Genomic DNA, 21,895 nt, shown 5'->3' with positions numbered 1-21,895 from the left:
TCCAGTAGACTTTTGCTGTAAAAATACACTTTATTGCTCCAATAACTTTAATGAACTTATTACAGTTATTTATGTTGTGCAGAGTAGGGGAAAAAGACTTAGGTTTCTTAAATCTCATAACGATATTCTGATTTTGTTTTTAGCTACGAAAGTCAAAACTGCTTCAATGGCAGGACGAATAATTTTTAAATGTCACTCACAAATTTTAGTCACAAACAACAATATGGAACCTCTCTTAAGGCGAGTAAAGAAATTTATTTTCGTTGAATCCTTACACCTGAAAACCTGTGGCTTCCTCACTCGGTCTAAATAGCTCGAAGTCTGACAGCAGATATCACTGGAACAAAACACAAATGCATAAGTGAAATTAAATTTGAAAAATTACCTCTTAGAATATGTTTCATTTATGAACTGAATGATACACAAATTAAAACAAGACAGGCAAAGAATGAGACCGAGAATTCTGATAGGTCAATGAATCATTAACGTAAAATATGTACATTACTGATATATTCAGATTTTCTGAGAGCAAAAAATGCTTTACGAATAGTTTAACGCCTCAGTTTGGAACGAGTGCAGGTAGCCCAGATGTTCAGTTCAGTTTCTTTTCCCTCCAGAGGAACACTGAAAGCAAATTCAGAGATATGATATAGTTTTGTTTTGAAGTTTCTGCTGCGTAGGAACATATGAATAGTTGAAATTGTACTTTTCTAGACGGTGTTGATGTGATCTGGTAATATTCCGCAAACTGCGTCCCTTTTGTATCTCAGCCCCGCTATTGAGGACGCCGAGCATACAACTCCCGGCCCACTTTAAAACCACTATAAACTGAACCCTCCAGTTGTCCTAATTCAGGAACCAGCCACCTTTCCGTGGCCAGCGCTCAGGTATTTGGTGTATTCGATGAGTCGCGGGCTCTCTAACACACGCCCAGCTGACAAATAGGTGATGAAACAAAATAAACTTATATCGAACAGTGCTACTTACAAGGGATATGCGAGGGAAAATGGTATAAGGAACAGAATAACTTCAGAAGGTAATAAGAATCCTTAATTCATCAATCACGATTGAAACAATTTATTCGAGCTTCACCGGTTTCAACATGTTAAAACTCATTACTAGATAGCATGTAAGTCACTTGTTGTCGAATCACTTAACGACATTATTTCTTGGTCGTCTAGTAACGATGTTGGGCATAATGTATTGCTTACGTAGTTGAAAAAATATGCAGGGTATATCACAATTAATGGCGTCGACGCATACAGTTAAAAGTACACGATACTACACTACTGGCCATTAAAATTGCCACACCACGAAGATGACGTGCCGTGACACGCGAAATTTAACCGACAGGAAGAAGATGCTGTGATATGCAAATGATTAGTTTTCAGAGCATTCACACAAGGTTGACGCCGGTGGCGACACCTACAACGTGCTGACATGAGGAAAGTTTGCAACCGATTTCTCAAACACAAACAGCAGTTGACCGGCGTTGCCTGGTGGAACTTTGTTGTGATGCCTCGTGTAAGGAGGAGTAATGCGTACCATCACGTTACCGACTTTGATAAAGGTCGGATTGTAGCCTATCGCGATTGTAGTTTATCGTATCGCGACATTGATGCTCGCGTTGGTCGATATCCAATGACTATTAGCAGAATATGGAAACGGTGGGTTTAGGAGGGTAATACAGAACGCCGTGCTGCATCCCAACGGCCTCGTACCCCTAGCAGTCGAGGTGACAGGCATCTTATCCGCGTGGCTGTAACGGATCGTGCAGCCACGTCTCGATCCCTGAGTCAACAGACGGGGACGTTTGCAAGACAACAAACATCTGCACGAACAGTTCGACGACGTTTACAGCAGCATGGACTATCAGCTCGGAGACCATGTCTGCAGTTATCCTTGACGCTGCATCACAGACAGGAGCGCCTGCGATGGTGTGCTCAACTACGAACCTGGGTGCACGAATGGTAAAACGTAAATTTTTCGGATGAATCAAGGATCTGTTTACAGCATCATGATGGTCGCATCCGTATTAGGAGACATCTCGGTGAACGCACATTGGAATCGCATATTCGTCATCGCCATACTGGCGTATTATCCGGCGTGATGGTATGGGGTGCCATTGGTTACACGTCTCGGTCACCTCTTGTTCGCATTGACGGCACTTTGAACAGTGGACGTTACATTTCAGATGTGTTACGACCCGTGGCTCTACCCTTCATTCGATCCCTGCGAAACCCTAAATTTCAGCAGGATAACGCGCGACCGCATGCTGCAGGTCCTGTACGGGCCTTTCTGGATACAGAAAATCTTCGACTGCTGCCATGGCCAGCACATTCTCCAGATCTCTCTCCAACTGAAAATGTCTGGTCAATGGTGGCCGAGCAACTGGCTCGTCACAATACGCCAGTTACTACTATTGATGAACTGTGGTATCGTGTTGAAGCTGCATGGGCAGCTGTACCTGTACACGCCATCCAAGCTCTGTTTGACTCAATTTCCAGGCGTATCAAGGCCGTTATTACGGCCAGGGGTGGTTGTTCTGGGTACTGATTTCTCAGGATCTATGCACCCAAACTGCGTGAAAATGTAATCATATGTCAGGTGTAGTGTAATATATTTGTCCAATGACTACCCCGTTTATCATCTGCATTTCTTCTCGGTGTAGCAATTTTAATGGCCAGTAGTGTAGAAGAAAAAACGTATCAGTAAATGTAGGTCCGGAAACGAAGCGTTTGCGAGATAATTGCAACTACTCCGTATGTCGGACCGTGGAGTGTGGTTTCGAGGGATGTAGCTGTAAGCAGAATTGATATGACAGTACAGTACACAGTTAGAATGCCACTCATGTCAGTTGTCAGCTGTTTGTGGAGAACCATTTGTGTTGAACGAGTGTTGGTGGAAACGTGGAACATACAGTAACAAGGAGTATGGCGGATATGCATTTCATGTATGGCAAGGTTAAGAGCAGTGCGCGGGAGGCAACACGCTTGCACCAAGGTGCATACCCTGCGCGAAGATACCTCGAAAGTCTAACCTTTACATGAGTTCATCAACCTCTCAGAGAAACTGGGAACAATGCAAGTGCTGCGGAAACCGATAGACCTGCACGAATTACGCCCGTGCTTGAAAATGTGGTGCTGGAAAGAGTCGAAAACAAGGAGACTTTCCTAACAAATTCCGTGTATAAGGGGGTCGTCTTGTTGTGCCGTACATGTCACGAAACAAACTCAATGGACGGAATTACCTTTTGGTTTGGTTTTACAGGATTGGTTGAGGATGTGCGCTTACAGCAACGCCAGAGGATAAGGTGCATACATGTTGCAGCTAATGTGAGACAACATTTAACGCCCCGATATGGCCAAAGATGGACTGAGAGAGGAAGACCTGTACCGTGGCCTCCAAGATCCCCTCAGCTTAACCACAAGGATTTCAGTGCTTGGGAGCCACTTTAAAGGTGTATTGTACGCCGCTCCAGTTAACACGGTTGCCAATACTTGTCAAGAATTATATTGTAACAAATAATCCCTCGGTCACAAAGATTGAAAACTCATTGCAGCGACGGGTAGAGCCCAGCATACGCGTACATGGGCGACACTTTGCAAACCTCCTTTAACTGCTACCAAGTCATGTAACTGGTGTCGCGTTCGTTTGAAATACCTGCACTTTTGAAAAAAAATCTCTAAATAAATTTTCTTAATGTTGTACACTATTGTTAGCTTCTCCTAAATTGGATGACGTTTACATAGAATCAAGTCAGCAGTGGCTGGTAATCACAAAGTCGCAATTGTCTCACAAACGCTTCTAATATCGTGTAGTTTCAACTGTATGTATTTTAACCTTTAATTACGATATGCCCTGCACGTGACTTGTATGTTATGTATCATTCATCTCCAGTTTCGCATTGTTAAATCTCATTAACAAAAGTCACATAGATCACCTGCTGAACCACACGTGCAACTGTCATGCTACATTACGAAGCTGTTGCTTTATAATTACAATTATATAGTTTGGGCTACATAAAACGTGAGCAGAATATATTTCATACTCCTTAAGGAGAGTTGGAATGCCCTGTCCCGATGATGTTAAATTTAGTGACTTGGCTTCTCCGTATTTCAGGAACAGCTGAAGCCATTGACGTGAAACTTTTACAAGACATTAAACTGTTATGTTATGAATCTAGTGAACTACAAAGGCATTTCAGCAACTTATTTCGGAAATATAATTTTTTAATTGTTGTTGTAGTCTTCAGTCCTTAGACTGGTTTGATGCAGCTCTCCATGATACTTTGTCCTGTGCCAGATTCTTCATCTCCCAGTACCTACTGCAGCCTACATCCTTATGAATATGCTTAGTGTACTCATCTCTTGGTCTCCCTCTACGATTTTTACCCTCCACACCACGCTACCCTCCAGTACTATATTGGTGATCCCTTGATGCCTCAGAACATGTCCTACCAACCGACTCCTTCTTCTAGTCAAGTTGTGCCACAAACTCCTCCCCAATTCTATTCAATACCTCCTTATTAGTTATGTGATCTACCCATCTAATCTTCAGAATTCTTCTGTAGCACCACATTTCGAAAGCTTCTATTCTCTTCTTGTCTAAACTGTTTATCGTCCACGTTTCACTTCCATACATGGCTACACTCCATGCAAAAACTTTCAGAAACGACTTCCTAACACTTAAATCAATACTCGATGTTAACAAATTTCTCTTCTTCAGAACGCTTTCCTTGCCATTGCCAGTCTACATTTTATATCCTCTCTACTTCGACCATCATCAGTTATTTTGCTCCCCAAATAGCAAAAATCCTTTACTACTTTAAGTGTCTCATTTCCTAATCTAATTCCCTCAGCATCACCCGACTTAATTCGACTACATTCCATTATCCTTGTTTTGCTTTTGTTGATGTTCATCTTATACCCTCCTTTCAAGACACTGTCCATTCCGTTCAACTGCTCTTCCAAGTCCTTTGCTGTTTCTGACAGAATTACAATGTCATCGGCGAACCTCAAAGTTTTTATTTCTTCTCCATGGATTTTAATACCTACTCCGTACTTTTCTTTTGTTTCCTTTACTGCTTGCTCAATATAGAGATTGAATAACATCGGGGAGAGGCTACAACCCTGTCTCACTCTCTTCCCAACCACTGCTTTCCTTTCATGCCCCTCGACTCTTATAACTGCCATCTGGTTTCTGTACAAATTGTAAATAGCCCTTCGCTCCCTGTATTTTACCCCTGCCACCTTCAGAATTTGAAAGAGAGTATTCCAGTCGACATTGTCAAAAGCTTTCTCTAAGTCTACAAATGCTAGAAACGTAGGTTAGCCTCTCCTTAATCTTTCTTCTAAGATAAGCTGTAGGGTCAGTATTGCCTCACGTGTTCCAACATTTCTACGGAATCCAAACTGATCTTCCCCGAGGTCGGCTTCTACCAGTTTTTCCATTCGTCTGTAAAGAATTCGCGTTAGTATTTTGCAGCTGTGACTTATTAAACTGATAGTTCGGTAATTTTCACATCTGTCAACACCTGCTTTCTTTGGGATTGGAATTATTATATTCTTCTTGAAGTCTGAGGGAATTTCGCCTGTCTCATACATCTTGCTCACCAGATGGTAGAATTTTGTCAGGACTGGCTCTCCCACGGCTGTCAGTAGTTGTAATGGAATGTTGTCTACTCCCGGGGCCTTGTGTCGACTTAGGTCTTTCAGTGCTTTGTCAAACTCTTCACGCAGTATCATATCTCGCATTTCATCTTCATCTACATCCTCTTCCATTTCTATAATATTGTCCTCAAGAACATCGCCCTTGTATAGACCCTCTGTATACTCCTTCGACTGTTCTGCTTTCCCTTCTTTGCTTAGAACTGGGCTTCCATCTGAGCTCTTGATATTCATGCAAGTGGTTCTCTTTTCTGCAAAGGTCTCTTTAATTTTCCTGTTGGCAGTATCTATCTTACCCCTAGTGATATGTGCCTCTACATTCTTACATTTGTCCTCTAGCCAGCCCTGCTTAGCCATTTTGCACTTCCTTTCGATCTCATTTTTGATACGTTTGTATTCCTTTTTGCCTGCTTCATTTACTGCATTTTTATATTTTCTCCTCACATCAATTAAATTCATTATCTCTTCTGTTACCCAAGGATTTCTATTAGCCCTCGTCTTTTTACCTACTTGATCCTCTGCTACCTTCACTATTTCATCTCTCAAAGCTACCCATTCTTCTTCTACTGTATTTCTTTCCCCCACTCCTGTCAATCGTTCCCTAATGCTCTCCCTGAAGCTCTCTACAACCTCTGGTTCTTTCAGGTTATCCAGGTCCCATCTCCTTAAATTCCACCTTATTGCAGTTTCTTCAGTATTAATCTACAGTTCATAATCAATGGATTGTGGTCAGAGTCCACGTCTGCCCCTGGAAATGTCTTACAATTTAAAACATGATTCCCGAATCTCTGTCTTACCATTATGTAATCTATCTGATACCTTCTAGTACTTCCAGGCTTCTTCCATGTATACAACCTTCTTTCGTGATCCTTGAACCAAGTGTTAGCTATGATTAAGTTATGCTCTGTGCAAAATTCTACCAGGCGGCTTCCTCTTTCATTTCTTCCCCCCCCCCCCCCCCCAATCCATATTCGCCTACTACGTTTCCTTCTCTCCCTTTTCCTACTATCGAATTCCAGTCACCCATGACTATTAAATTTTCGTCTCCCTTCACTATCTGAATAATTTCTTTCATCTCATCATACATTTCAGCACTCTTTTCGTCATCTGCGGAGCTAGTTGGCATATAAACTTGTACTACTGTGGTAGGCGTGGGCTTCGTGTCTATCTTGGCCACAATAATGCGTTCACTATGCTGTTTGTAGTAGCTTACCTGCATTCCTATTTTCCTATTCATTATAAAACCTACTCCTGCATTACCCCTATTTGATTTTGTATTTATAACCTTGTATTCACCTGACCAAAAGTCTTGTTCCTCCTGTCACCGAACTTCACTAATTCCCACTATATCTAACTTTAACCTATCCATTTCCCTTTTTAAATTTTCTAACCTACCTGACCGATTAAGTGATCTGACATTCCACGGTTCGATCCGTAGAACGCTAGTTTTCTTTCTTCTGATAACAACGGCCTCCTGAGTAGCCCCCACCCGGAGATCCGAATGGGGGACTATTCTATCTCCGGAATATTTTACCCAGAGGAAGCCATCATCATTTAACCATACAGTAAAGCTCCATGCCCTTGGGAAAAATTACGGCTGTAGTTTCCCCTTGCTTTCAGCCGTTCGCAGTACCAGCACAGCAAGGCCGTTTTGGTTAATGTTACAAGGCCAGATCAGTCAATCATCCAGACTGTTGCCCCTGCAACTACTGAAAAGGCTGCTGCCCCTCTTCAGGAACCACAAGTTTGTCTGGCCTCTCAACAGATACCCCTCCGTTGTGGTTGCACCTATGGTACGGCTATCTGTATCACTGAGGCACGCAAGCCTTCCCACCAATGGCACGGTCCATGGTTCATGGCGGGGGGGGGGGGGGGGGGCAATAACATTATAATATTTTAACTTACTTTGGAGAATGCTGTGATTCGCACAGCCAGTGGCTATTTACAAGTAACAGAAAATGCCAGTAGCCTCTAGTTTGTTATCTAATGAATTAAGTATATTCTCACTACACGTGCAAATAGCTTTCTCTATGTAAGAACCCTTAAGAAAACCAAACTGTGACTTGGTTGTTTACACTCAGATGCTTAAGCAGATGCTAGAACACAACCTTTTGAAATATTTTTGAAAATCCCAGCAAAAGTGAAATTGGTCGATAGTTTGCTTTGTCTCCCTTCTTATAAAGAGGTTTAACTTCAGTATATTTTAGCCAGCCTGGAAATGTTCCACTGGTAAGGGATTGATTACACAAATAACTTAAGATAGAACTCAACTCATATGAACACTCTTTGATTGACGTTTTGATATATTATCATAACCACTAAAATACTTTGTTTGAAGGATTTTATGATGGATGATACTTCTTTGGGAGAAGTGAGTGTCATTTCCATTTTACTGAAGTTATTTGTAGACACTAGTCTCAGATATTCCATTACACTGTTCACTGACGCTGATAATCACGAGCTGTCAGTACATTAACGAAGTATTTATTTAAGAGGTCTGCAACATTATATGCACTTGTTACCAAAGCCTCACTTATTTTTAGAGCTATCTGTTCCTCTGTTTCTCTGGTCCCACCTGTCTCTGTCTTCACTACATCCCATGTAGTTTTCATTTCGTTGCCTAGTGCAGTTATCTTTTTCTCATAATAAAGACGTTACGATTACTGCTTCAATATTTTGCAGTATTCTTTGTAATGCGTTACAATGCTAACATCAGAGCTGTTCCTAGATAGTAGATACTGTTTCCTTTTTGTCCCACATGATACCTTTATTCCTTGTGTAATCCATGGATTATTTTTAGACTTGTGTTTGATTTGAGTTACCTTTAGGGGGAAAAATTTTTCAAGTGAGTAAGTGACTTTCTTAATGAATGCATTGTATTTTCCATTTGAGTCAGCAGTATTGTAAAAATCTATCCAGTTTATGACTTTGAGGGGTCTCCTAAAATTCTCAATTTTTTACTGATTTAGTACCCTCCTGTATCCAGATTTAATAGATTTTATATCCTGACGACTTTCAGCATTTAACATAAGATGCTGCATGCTATGATCAGATAGCCCATTTACTATTGGTTTTTTGATATGACTTTTTCCGCTAGATTTGTCTACAAAGATATTACCGATAGCAGTCTCAGAGCATTTACATATCCTAGTTGCAAAGTTCACAGTAGGAACTTAATTGAATGATAGTGTTACTGATTGCAGTAATTGTTCGCTGACAAAGCTTTCCAATAAATCCACATTAAAATCACCAGCAACCACTATGTCCTTTTTTACTGTGAGATGGGGCAACAGAGAGTCCAGATTTTTTATAAGGAGGTTAAAGTTTCCTGAAGGTGCTCTTTATATACTTATAAAGGATTTGTTATGAAATATTAAAAAAATGGTTCAAATGGCTCTGAACACTATGGGACTTAACTTCTGAGGTCATCAGTCCCCTAGAACTTACAACTACTTTAACCTAACTAACCTAAGGACATCACACACATCCATGCCCGAGGCAGGATTCGAACCTGCGACCGTAGCGTTCGCACGGTTCCAGACTGTAGCGCCTAGAAACGCTCGGCCATGCACATGCTCCTAATTCCTGCTCTGAGCAAAATTTATTAATATTAGTATTCTCGAAATTAAAACAATTTCTGAAAAATGTGGCAGCTACTCCTGTCTCCATGTTTTCTCTGCGGAAGAAAGAGGCAACTCAAATCCTGTAACATTTAACATATCTATACCAGTGGTGACATGATGTTCAGAGAGGCAGATTATATCAAATGGTTTCCTCAACTCTAATTCTTCAAAACATATAAGCAACTCAATTACGCATACTCCCCAGTCCTCGGATATTCCGATGCAATAAGGATAACTGATTTTGTGCACTGCCTGAATAACAACGAGATGAACGTAAATTTTCTGTCAGTTTCTGAGCATCTCCAGTTTCAATTAGGGGCTGTTTGCATGAATTGTGCACACTAAAATTTGCTTTCGGCTGTCTTTTTTTTTATAAATGTCGTTTTGAACCTGTCACTTGTAAGCACTGGTTAATGGATGGCGACGTGTCTGATCGCCGAAATATTGTTCACGTTGGACACTATGCACAGGCAGTACACCCGTGGACTGTTCGATCAGCCAAGAAATTCCTTGAAGTGACTATAAAGGAGAAAAGTGACGTTGGACTGCCAAAGAAAAGATGGATGGAAATTGTTAAGAACGTCGGCAAAAGTGGTGCCCTTTTCGATAGGACGTATGAGAAAGAGCTGTAGAAGAATACAAGAAGTTGGAAGACGCTCGCCACCAGAAAACGTGAAACTGGAGCTGCAACATGGTCTTGGTGGTGGTCGTTGTTTTTTTATTTGTTTTGTTTTAGGGTGAAAAACAACTAAGGTTACAAGCGCCCATGTTGTAACCTTAGAAAATCAAGAAGTGAAAGAACTTAAAAGTGACTATAAGTTAAGCCCAATCGACGGAAGGAAAGCGAGCTAAGAACAAGGACTTATTCGTCTAAAACAGTCCAAAAAATACACTGTAGAGGCAGCAGAGGTTCCGAACCAAATATTAAATGTCCTTCGTCATATTATTAGGATAAAAAGTAAAACGCAGTCGACAGCCGGCGCGTCTTTCGCTAAAAAAACCAGTAACTCAGACGAAAAACATACATGAGAGCGTAAGTGGTTAAAAGAAGGGCATTAGGTCAAGAAATTGCGAACCGTCAAAGATTGACGACAATAAGCACGAAGTGGCACGAGAGCACCACTTAACAAATGGCGATGGTTAAAACGACAATGACCAATATGCAACCTAGATAAAAAGATCTCCCTAGCGGTGAGAAGTCCAAGATGAGGTCGGCCAAGCCTCTGGGAGAGTTTTAAATCCCATGAAGAGAACACCAGTGTGATGCCAAAGTGACACCACCTGCCGATAGATGGCAACACAGAGATTATGAACTAAGCCAAAATATAGAAGAAAAAACAGAAACGAAAAGGAAAAAAAGACGATATTTTTTGGACATTGATATGTACTGAACGATAGTTGGCTGACATCAGAACTAATTAAATGTTTGAGAAAAGAAAGCAACAACAAACTGTACCACGGTAGTTAAAGCAGATTTATAAATACAGAAAGTCAAATCACAAAAAGCAGCAGAAAGACATATTTTCAGAAGGAAAATGTTAAATTTGTAAGGGTTCGAAGGCAGCAGCAGTAAAACAGGTGGGAATTGGTCTCAAGAAAGTAAAAAGAGACGTAGTGAAAAGATGCAAGAATATATAAAGTAAAAAGTGAGATGAAATTTGAAGGAATAGAAATTATCACGTGGTCCCTATTTTGACCAAAACGGAAAGAAGAAAAACAATTTTTTGTATGTGAGTCTATCTCAAAAATAAACAAGTAATGTATAGAAAAGGCTGTGAACTAGAAAAAAAAGAAAGCAGAAAAGACTACGCACTAAGTTTAAGGTCCGCCACAAAAAGTTGTTTCGAAGGGCATCAGTTGCAGAAGTGTTCTACATTACGACTCAGCACATTTCAAGAGTCACCGTAGTACGGATTCTCAAGAGCACAGCCATATCGGGAAGAAATTACTGGTCATATATAACTCGATTTTAGAACATATGCCCGGGTTCCCGGGTTCGATTCCCGGCGGGGTCAGGGATTTTCTCTGCCTCGTGATGGCTGTGTGTTGTGTGCTGTCCTTAGGTTAGTTAGGTTTAAGTAGTTCTAAGTTCTAGGGGACTGATGACCATAGATGTTAAGTCCCATAGTGCTCAGAGCCATTTAGCCATAGAACAAATAGTTCAGCAGTGGACAATACTTTCATTTTATGAATCCTACCTGAAAAGAATTTTGAATATGCTCAGGATTTGCACATGGTTTTCACAAATTTTAAGCATCTGACAGTATTAACAGAAAGTATCTATGGATGTCTATGAAAGAATTTGGAATCTCAGAAAAATTACTGCAACTGATAAAACTGTGCAATACAAATTTAAATTTTAGATTTAAATTACAAAACAGTCTCTGTACAGTGTTTCATGTTACTTCCAGAACAAGAATAAATTTTCTATAGGGACATGGATTCGATTCTTACACACAAAAACCAAGAATAATATGCTTTGTCACCATCAGTTTTCAACCTTGTTATGGAGCAGATTCACACAAATTCAAAATTTTGGTAATTCATCTGTGGAGACATATAGGTTCGATCTGTACCAAAACAGGGTTTGCTTCATAGCGTGATAGCTAAGACAAATGCAGGGCTGAAGCAGATCTTATACGTGGCGGGCGCCGCACGTACCTGCGATCTGTAATGGTTCACTCACACGCTCAAACGTCGTGCATAGCCGGCATAAGCTGCAAGTACCTTGAACCTGAAGAAGACCTTGTCGCTGAAGCGGCGTGGCGCCTCGGGGGACCTGGGCACGTGGTAGATGAGGGCGTCGACGTCGATGCGTGCGCGCACGGGGTCGGGCATCACGTACGTGCGGACGGCCGCCGCCTCCCTCGTCATCGGTCGCTTTAGCGACATCGACTGTTCGTCGTACATGCAAGTGTCTTCGTCGTCATCAAATGCCTCCAATTCCTCCAACTCCTTCCGCAGCGCCTGCAAAGCATCGCCATCATTCGTACACGACAGCATGTCAGACCTACACGACAGAGAAACGTCAGTGTCGTCATAGAAACAGGATTTATTTATTTATTCTCGAATCAGAAACATACAAATTTACAGTAGCAATACACATCAATAAATATGTACATGTATATACACAAATTGTATTTATGTTACGCGTGCCCAGTACTTTGCAACCTCCAAGGCGCTTGGAGAGGCTTGCAGGAGATCAATCTTCATGCAGGATGTAGGGCACAAAAGGCACTGGAGCATGTGGCTTGTGGTTTGTTCTTGTCCACAATCACAGGACGTATCTTCTGTTATGAAGCCCCATCTCTTCAGGTTGTCTCTGGATCGTCCAACTCCTGATCGTAATCTGTTTAAAGATTTACACACCAGCCAGCTCTTGTTGTGTCCAGGTGGTAGTTCTTCAGCTTCTGGCGTCTGCAGGTGAGGCGTCGATTTCTTCCATAACTCCAGCCTTGCCTTCTCTGGTGAAATGGTGAGCTTCTCGGATGTTCTCAGGAAGCTCTTTCGCGATCTCAGCCGTTGCTGTGGTGGATTATGTCCGTGCAGTGGATGGGCACTATCCTGTTCCACTTTCAGTCTCTCCTTGTTGGCAGCCACTGTTCTGCGTATCCATGGTGGCGCTATTCCAGCCAGGCAGTAGAGCTTATCAGGTGATGTAGGTCTTAAGTAACCTGTGATCAACCTGCAGTTTCGTTGACAGCAATGTCTACTTGTCTGGCATGAGATGACCTGTACCAGGACCATAGTTGACCATCATATCGATAGAAACAGGATCATAATATTATTATAAAAGAACCCAATTTACGAATTCCATAAGGCTGCGGACGTCTAAAATAGACTTCCAGTGGTTTGGAAGTTTCATAAACATAATTGGTCGAGGAGCGTTCAATAATCACTGCAACACTTTCTTTTTCCTCTGTCAGTTTCTGTTGCAGAAATGTGCGAAATTTGTTGTGGGACATCGTGGGATATTTCCGCTTCAGTCTCTATAGTTCCATTAAGTTCCGATAGGTGGTGGCGCTAAACGTAGTCTTCAAAATGGCGTCTTTTACAGAGGTTCGTTCCAAACAGAGAACTGCCATTGAGTTTCTTTTGGCGGAAAATCAGGGCATTGCAAATACTTGTACTCTTATAGTTCAATTCTTTTATCTTGGCGGCTCGCGCATGCCCGCCCAGACACGGGAGATTGCTGCGTTGCCAGTTGCACGCGCCAAGAGAAGCAGCGCCATAGTATAGTATAGTTCGCAAACTTACGTTTGGAGGGGAGCGGACAGTTTATGAAGTAAAGCCACCACGGCCGCATTAACCCTTTCGCTGCTTCAGAGACGTGTTCCACGCATTCCGCGCTGTGCGTGATTTTGTCATCACTGCACTGTTCGCCTGTGCAGACACATGGTGTTCCGACTGCTTTGACACACTTATCATTCGATTTCACAAAAACTATTTGCCCCAAAAATTTGATTTTTACACATCTTCTTGACTGATACCTTCCCCCCATAAATGACTTAATTTTGTTTCGACGTTCAACGCAGTTATTGTGCAGCATTAAATGTAGTAAACCATTGCACGAAATTTTGAAGAGTTTGCAGAGGTAAAAGTCCACAGAGTATACTTTCCGTATCGTCGATTTTAGTTGCCACTAGAAATTTCAAAAAATTGCATTCAAACGAATAAAATTCATGAAGTAAGACACTTCGATATTGATCTTAAATAAAGAAAATATTAAGCATTGAAGAAGATTTGAACTCGGAGCCTTTTTTTTTGTATTCTCATTTTGCTCGTTTTCGTTCGTTGTATCTGCTCGGTGCGGACGTCGCAAGACACCTGTTTCAGTTCGTCGTTGGTCCATTGACTCAGTTTTTTTTTTTTATTACAGAGGGTAGCTAAACCTCTGACCGAATGCGCTGAGTTACCGTGCAGGCTTTTTACCCAGTTCGCTAACGCAGCTCGTCGTTTAGTAGCATTCCTGGAGTACTTTAAAGAATCACGCTAAATACCGACAAACACTGTTGGTATGACTATGAATTACTCATGTTTCGTCGAAGTACAATAAGAAATAAACAATTACCGCTGTTCTTTATTTCGAAAAAGCGGTTAGTGAGAGAGAATTTCCTTGCTATCGCCTGAATTAGGAGGCTTATTGCTTGTTTGGTTTAATTAAGTAATAGAATATGAATCAGTTGGTATAAAGAATGCTTTTTCCAAACTTTCTTTTATATAAAGTCTGCTATCAAGACATTGCTTTTGTTCAGTTACTTTATTTATGACTGAACGTTTCTAAAGCTGAAGACACTCGTCCATGCTCTGCACTGCAGTCGAGCTCTGGCAACGTCGTTCTCTGTTCATTGGCTCACTGTGTTTTGTGACGTCAGATGCGCAGAACGAACCTAAACTCGGCGGCCGTCGTAAATGACGCGCACTTTAGGCGCATGCAGAATATCTACAGAGACCTGGCAGTGAACAAAAACGCGGTGAGTCATTGGGCTAGGCATCTTTCATCATTGCTAGAAGATCGCGCAAACCTGTCCGACCTCTTGCGTGCCGGTCGGCCACACACAGCTGTTGAGTCCTGCAATGTTGGAACGTGAGGACACTCTCATTCGAGATGATCGAGGGATCACAATTAAGCACCTTGCTGCTCAAGTGGACGTCTCTGTTGGTAATGGTGATATTCTCGTCCACCAGTTGGGATAATCAAACGTGTGTACCTGCTAGGTTCATCGTCGCCAGCAGAAGACCATAAAGAGAAACAAAGGACCACTTTTGCGGAATTGCGTGCGCGTTACGATCCTGGCCGTGATAACTTTTTCTCGAGCATCGTCACAGGTGATGAAACTTGGGTTCATCGCTTTGAACCAGAAATAAAATGGCAATCAATGGAGTGGCGCCACACCACCTATCCTCTGAAGAAAAAGTTCAAAGCGGCTCCCTCAGAGGCGAAGTCATGGCGACGGTCTTCTGGGATTCTGAAAAGGTTTTTCCGTTTGATGTCTTCCCTCACGGTCAATGATCAACTCTGAAGCTGTTTTGTGGTACCCTCAGAAAATTGCAGAAACGACTTCAGCGAGTTCGCCGTCACAAAATACAAACAAACTTCTCCTTCTCCATGACAACCCAAGGCCTCACATACGCCCGCGCATCCGACAGGGGATAATGAAACTTCACTGGACTGTTCTTCTTCATCCACCCTACAGCCTGCATCCCTCACCTTCCGACTTCCATCTGATTGGCCCAATGAAAGATGCACTCTGTGGGAAGCAGTATGTGTGGATGATGGGGTGTTTATGGATGCAGTAAGACATCAGCTCCGACGTCGACCAGTAGAGTAAAATCCATGTGGGCAAAAAGACCCTCCCAGTAATGAGGCGAAAAGCGGTCGCAGTCAACGCAAATTATGTTGAAAAATCTGGATTTTGTAGCCAAAAGAGTGAAGAATAATATGGTCTACTGGAATCCTAAATAAAACCAACCTGCTTTCAAGAAAAAAATGTGTTGCGTTACTTATTCAGCGCCCTTCGTTTATGAATTTATTTCACGTGGTATGATTATTGTCACGTGGACATTCTCACACATAACCCGGCATAATTCACAAATTATGACATCCATATATGACGCTTAGTACTGATTCAAATAACAAAACTAACAATGACAATAAAATAATATAAGATTACACAGACAGTATATATATCACAGTTAACACAGAATTAATAGTCCAAGTTTTGACCCTTAAATACGGCTAAAAGAATACGGCATTACAAAGGTGCGCGCAAGATGAAAGCCAACGACTGTACGAAACAGGGGAAATGGACACATTACATACCGAATGGTTGGCTCCAAGAGATGAAACAGTGAAGATAGCAGAGGATCAAATAGCAAAACGCCCACTAGAAATCCTTGGATGATACGTGATATATCTTATTTAATTGATGGACGGAGAAAAGTAGAAATGCAGCATATGAAGCGAACAAAAGTAAACACAAACATTTGTTGAAAAATTGAAGGAATAGATAGAAGGGCTAGTCAGGAAAAACTGTTGACAGTAGGAAGGGAAGAGAGAGTATCTGAAGACGAAGTGGGAGACATGAAACTGCGAGAAGATTTTGACAAGGAAAGAAGAGACACTTAAGCAAATACAGGGTGACACAAAAGTCCATCAACACTCGAAAATGCTCTAATTCGCGGAAATAATGCAGGTAGATAGGTAAAAATTCACACACGTCTGAAATGACATAAGGTTTTATACGAACCAAAAACGGGTTCCATAACTGGCCAACAGATGGCGCTAAACAGCAACACGTCAGTGACTCTATATGACACTCGTGTATAAAATTGGTTGTAATGAACTATTAGCCACCGATTTTGTCTCGCGGAGGGCATTTGCGGTGGTGGCACTTCAAAAAAAGGGGGAAGATGACGATTGGCTGTACAACATGTTGTGGACCGACGAAGCCCCCATTCGGGGTCTGTCAACACCTACAACTACAGAATTTGGACTACCGAAAATCCTAGAACTGTCATGGAAACCCCACTGCATGACGAGAAAGTCACGGTGTCTTGTGAATTTACCATATCAGTTGTGATCGGACCCTTTTTCTTTGAGGAAATGCGGAGTGCTGCTTTTCAAACTAACAGCGTGACGGGTGTGAGGTACGCTCATATGTTGCAGGATCGCAGCATGCCTAGCCAGGGTGATAAACACCTGCTGGAAGGTACGACTTTTATACAGAATGGGGTCCCACCCCATATTGCTGCACGTGTGAAAGATCTCTTGTGCACTTCGGTTGGTGAAGATCGCAAACTGAGCCGCTACTTCCGTTATATTTGACTTCCCAGGTCCCCATACCTCAAACCCTGTGAATATTGGTTGTGGGTTACCTGATATTTGCAGTCTGCCGTGATGATCCGACTTCATCAGGGACAATGGCAATTTCTTACCGTACCTACTGATAAGCTGTACACTGCTGTTGACTACATTGTCCCTCGACTACAGGAATTGTTGATTAACAGCGACCTATATGTAGAGCATTTGTTATAAAGAACGTCTCCTTTACTAAAAATCAGCTGTTAAATTTATTATAGCTTTTGTATCATATGAGACACCGTCTGTTGGTCATTTTGTGCACTTTGTTTGGTTTCAATAAAAGCCCATGACATTTCAAGCGTTTTTACCTCTCTACCTATATTATTCCGTGAAGTACTGAATTTTCAGATGTTAACAGACTTTTGGTTCATCCCGTACAGCGCACCAGGACTCGACGAAATTTGTAAGAATTGCTGAGCTCCTTGGGAGACCCAGGCGTAACAAATCCATACCACCCGTTATGCAAGATATGAGACAGGCGAAATGCCCTCAGACTTCAAGATCAACTACGTGATTCCGTTTCCAAAGAAGACAGATGCTGAACGTGTTAACAGCAGCAGTGGAAGCATAAGAGAGAGGAGATAGTGGAAATGAAAAATGCAGGTGAGTGGAGACCATACATAGGCTTGGCGATCCTGTACGCTCACAGGCTGGAAAACTGGGAGGGGACACATTTTGGATTATAATTTTAAACAAGTGGGCATAGGGGAACAAATAAGTTGGACGCCCAGAATTTTTGAGGTGACGAGGTGTGGTGGAGTCAGTGGAAGTGGGAAAGAAAGACGAAAGGAGACAGTGTAAATGAGAGAGGAGACAGTGGCGGTTGGGAATACTGTAAATCAATGGGAGAAAAAGGAGACAGAGGGAGAGAGATACATATAGACAGCGGCAGTGAGAGGGAGATGCTGAGTATGAAGGGTTAACTACAAAGAGCAACTGGGTGAAACCATCTAGAATGCGCTATGTTAAAAGAGGGCGAATACGTTCGCATTCCAAAATTTTTGGTGAGGAAAGCGGTATGAGTATTGAGGCAGGTGGTTCCCCAATTTTCTGTCAGTGTCTTATAAAGAAGAACGTATTTTCCTTTTTCGTGCTTCCGCAGGATCGTTTTTGCCCTGGTTAAAATAATGACAGGTAATAAGAAGAGAAGCGATTCTGAAGAAGATAAATGTGTTAACATCGAATTCAAATCTAAATGTTAGGAGGGCTTTTCTGAAGGTCTGTATCTGCAGTTTGGTCTTGTACTGAGCTAAAACATGGATCACCAGTTCAGAGAAGAAAAGAATAGACGCTTTGGAATGTGGTGCTCTAGACGAAGATTAGATGGGTAGATCGTGGGGAGGTACTGAACAGAATTGTGGAGAAAAGAAATTTGTGGCATAACTTACCTAAAAGAAGGGATCGGTTGGTAGGACACATTCTGAAACATGAAGTGATCATCAATTTAGTATTGGAGGGAAGTGTTGGAGGTAAAAAATCGTAGAGGGAGACCAAGAGATGAATACAATACGCAGATTCAGAAGGATATAGGTTGCAGTAGTTATTCAGAGATGAAGCGGCTTCCACAGGATAGGGTAGCGTGGAGAGCTGCATCAAACCATTCTTACGAATGAAGACCACAACAACAAAAAGAACCACAAGACAATATCAAAGAGCGGATGAGATATAATTGACATGGAAAGTTGCTGTAACTGAGAAATTACTCGTGCTTATTTATTGTAAACGGTTTGTGGGAGAAACTGAGCAGACCATAAATTCGAAAACTCGTTCTTGATGTAAATGAAACTGTGAAATTTTAATACAGAGAGTGGCAGTAGTGATCATGATGAGATGGTAGCAGCAGCGAAAACACTAAGTGCTCAGTCTCAGCTTAGTGTGTCTCGTATACATTGCCCAACATGCAAAATGAAATGATTTCACTAATTGTTGTTCAGTATTGAAAATCGGGAGCAGAGTGAAAATTAAAGCATGACGAAAAGTTGAGACTGCTCACCTCCATTTTACTGTGCGTTGTGACCCGCAGAGTAGTTCCCGGCAGCTCCGGCGTGTCCACCACGGCCTGCTGCATCAGCTCCTTCTGGACCGCCTCCGGAGCATTGTAAGATATATAAGGCACCCCCTCCTCTTCCTCACCTCCATCTTGATTCGTTTCGGGGTCAGAAATTTGAGAAAGAGATTCCTGCAAAATATTTATTTAGACTTATTTTAAATAATTTTATATGTAGTGTTCCAGCTTTTCAGGTAAGTAAGAACTAAACAGAGAACAAATACAAGGTGAACCTGTATTCCACCAAACGAATTTCGTATGTTAAATGAAACTGTATTGTTCCAGAGACCTTCCAAAGTCTCAGACATTTATAATGTACTTTATATATGCAGACTTTAGCAATGAATGAAAATTTGTACCAAGGCGAGAATTCGAAACGGGCCTTCTGTTCGCTAGGCAGAGGCGCTAACCAGTACGGAATACCATTGGACCATTGTGGAATACAGGGAGTAGCTCACAACTGGTTCACCTCAGTTGGTTCAACAGACAACGAAAAGTCATTATTCATAGTACTGAGAATGGCTGTGATGTGGGGTCTGAATAGGGCACGATCAAATGCGGGCGGGGGAGGGAGGGCAGGGATCAGTGTTGGGGCCTCTCCTGTTCCTTATTTGTATAAATGATATGTCCTCTAGTATTATAACTAATTCTAAAATATTTATGTTTGCTGATGAAATGGAAATTAGCGTTTGACGTCATTGGCGGGAGGCCCCGTACGGGGCAGGTCCGGCCGCCTTGGTGAAGGTCTTATTACATTCGACGCCACATTGGGCGACCTGCGCGCCGGATGGGGAGGAAATGCTGATGAATACAACAAAACAGCCAGTCCCTGAGCGGAGAAAATCCCCGACCCAGCCGGGAATCGAACCCGAGCCTCTTAGGACAGCAATCGGTCACGATGACCATTTTTTTAAATCTCATTTTGCTCGTTTTCGTTCGTTGTATCTGCTCGGGGCGGACGTCGCAAGACACCCGTTTCAGTTCGTTGTAGATCCATTAACTCAGTTTTTTTATTACAGAGGGCAGCTAATCCTCTGACCCAACACGCTGAGCTACCGTGCCGGCTACTATTCAGCTATCGGGGCGGACATTCTGCTGATGACACTAGCTTGGTAGTATTGGTAGTAAAGGGTGGTGTGTGCAACACTATCTGTTTGAAATTGAGCAGTTCCTGATGCTAGTTCATGGGTTATAGAAAATGAACTAACGCTAAATCGCATTAAGACTCAGTTTATACAGTTTCTGACACACGATTCAACGGTGTGCGGACATTTGCCACGCCGAACATTTGCCACGATTTTACCTGCTCCGAAGGGTTGGGTCCCTTGTCTCCCCCTCCTCCTCCTCATCGCTGTCGTGCATAAAGGTACTTACTGAGCCTTTCCGCTGGTTTACTTAACATAGGACCAGAATCTCTTTGGATTTTCTGCCACATTTCTAGAGAGACTTTCGTTGTGAAAAGTATTAAATGCATCTCGCACTGAAATCCGCACCAAATTTCGAGCCTCAGTAAAACTTCGTCAGTCTTGGAGATTTTGCGTTCGTCTAAATTATACGTGCCTTTTTCGGTGCTCCTGCAGCAGCTTTCTGCTTTCTGCTTTGTGTACCATGGGGGATCAGTTGCGTCTCTTATTAATTTATTTGGTATGAATCTCTAGAGTGCTGTTGATACTATTTCTTTGAACTTAAGCCACATATGGTCGTCACTTACATAGTTTGGAAGGATTGGAGACTGTCTCTTAGAAAGACATCAACCGAATTTTTAGCTGCTTTTATAAGTAGATATATTTCGCGTTTAGTTTTGGTGAATTTCTTTGTTACGGAATTGAGCCTCGCTCGACTGTGTGTTCACGAATCCCTATATTCGTCGTGATGCTCAGGATTATTTGTGGCTAAGAGGTCAAGTAACCATTTACAATTTGAATGGCCTCGTGAACTAACTGTTCTAAATAATTTTAAAAAAAGCATTTAGAACAATTACGGAAGTTGTTTTCTATCTACAATAGGGTCTAAAAATGTATTTTTGTCAACATTGAAGGTAGATCAAACTCACTGCCAACTATAATTGTATGAGTAGCGTACCTATTTGTGATGAGACTCAAGTTTTCTTTGAACTGTTCAGAAACTGTTTCATCTGAGACCGGGGTCCGTAAAAGGAGCCAGTTATTAATTTATTCCGGTTGTCGAATATTACCTCTGCCCATACTAAGTCACAGGAACTATCTGCTTCAATGTCGCTTGTGAGCTGAAACACACATTACATAATTTTTCCTTAAGTTGTGCTTCTTGTTCCTGTTGTAGTGCAGATCATTACAATTACGGCTTTTCCCTCCAAAACCTAGGATGCTTTCTATGTGACCCTGTAAATACCAGAGCTATACAATGTAGAGCAACAACGTACGTTACAAGTATAGCATTCTGTATTACTTCATTTCCTTATTTCTAACATTTTAAAATTGTACGTCGACTTTAGATGACATGTCAATCATACATGTTCTTACCTCTATTTAGTGAACGTATTTTCAGTCATGTTTTGAACATTGTCCCGCTACACTTTATTAACTAATGTTTCGCCGCAAGGGATATCGGATTTTAGAGAGTAAATTAATATGGACTACGTCGTTCTTTTTTTCAAACATTCGCATTCCCATTTCTTCTTTCCTTAATGTCTTTTGAGCATGCAGTTGTAGTA

At 41.9% G+C, this 21,895-nt stretch overlaps 1 protein-coding gene across 1 annotated transcript in view; it reads right to left on the bottom strand.

The window, feature by feature from the left end:
- Nucleotides 1-232: 232 nt before the first annotated feature.
- Nucleotides 233-21,895, bottom strand: part of LOC126456508 (uncharacterized) — a 159,070-nt gene continuing 137,407 nt past the window's right edge. Inside the window, exons 8-10 of the mRNA XM_050092258.1 lie at nt 19,150-19,335; nt 12,020-12,259; nt 233-337 (exon numbers count right to left, since the gene is read on the bottom strand). Of these exons, the coding sequence (XP_049948215.1) occupies nt 335-337; nt 12,020-12,259; nt 19,150-19,335 (429 nt within the window). The 3' untranslated portion in view covers nt 233-334. The remainder of the gene's footprint in view (nt 338-12,019; nt 12,260-19,149; nt 19,336-21,895) is intronic.

This window comes from Schistocerca serialis, chromosome 2 (genome assembly GCF_023864345.2).
Source record: "Schistocerca serialis cubense isolate TAMUIC-IGC-003099 chromosome 2, iqSchSeri2.2, whole genome shotgun sequence".
NCBI classification, from domain to species: domain Eukaryota; kingdom Metazoa; phylum Arthropoda; class Insecta; order Orthoptera; family Acrididae; genus Schistocerca; species Schistocerca serialis.
The sequence above is the reverse complement of the archived record's forward strand: the minus strand, read 5'-3'. Positions and strand labels throughout refer to the sequence as shown.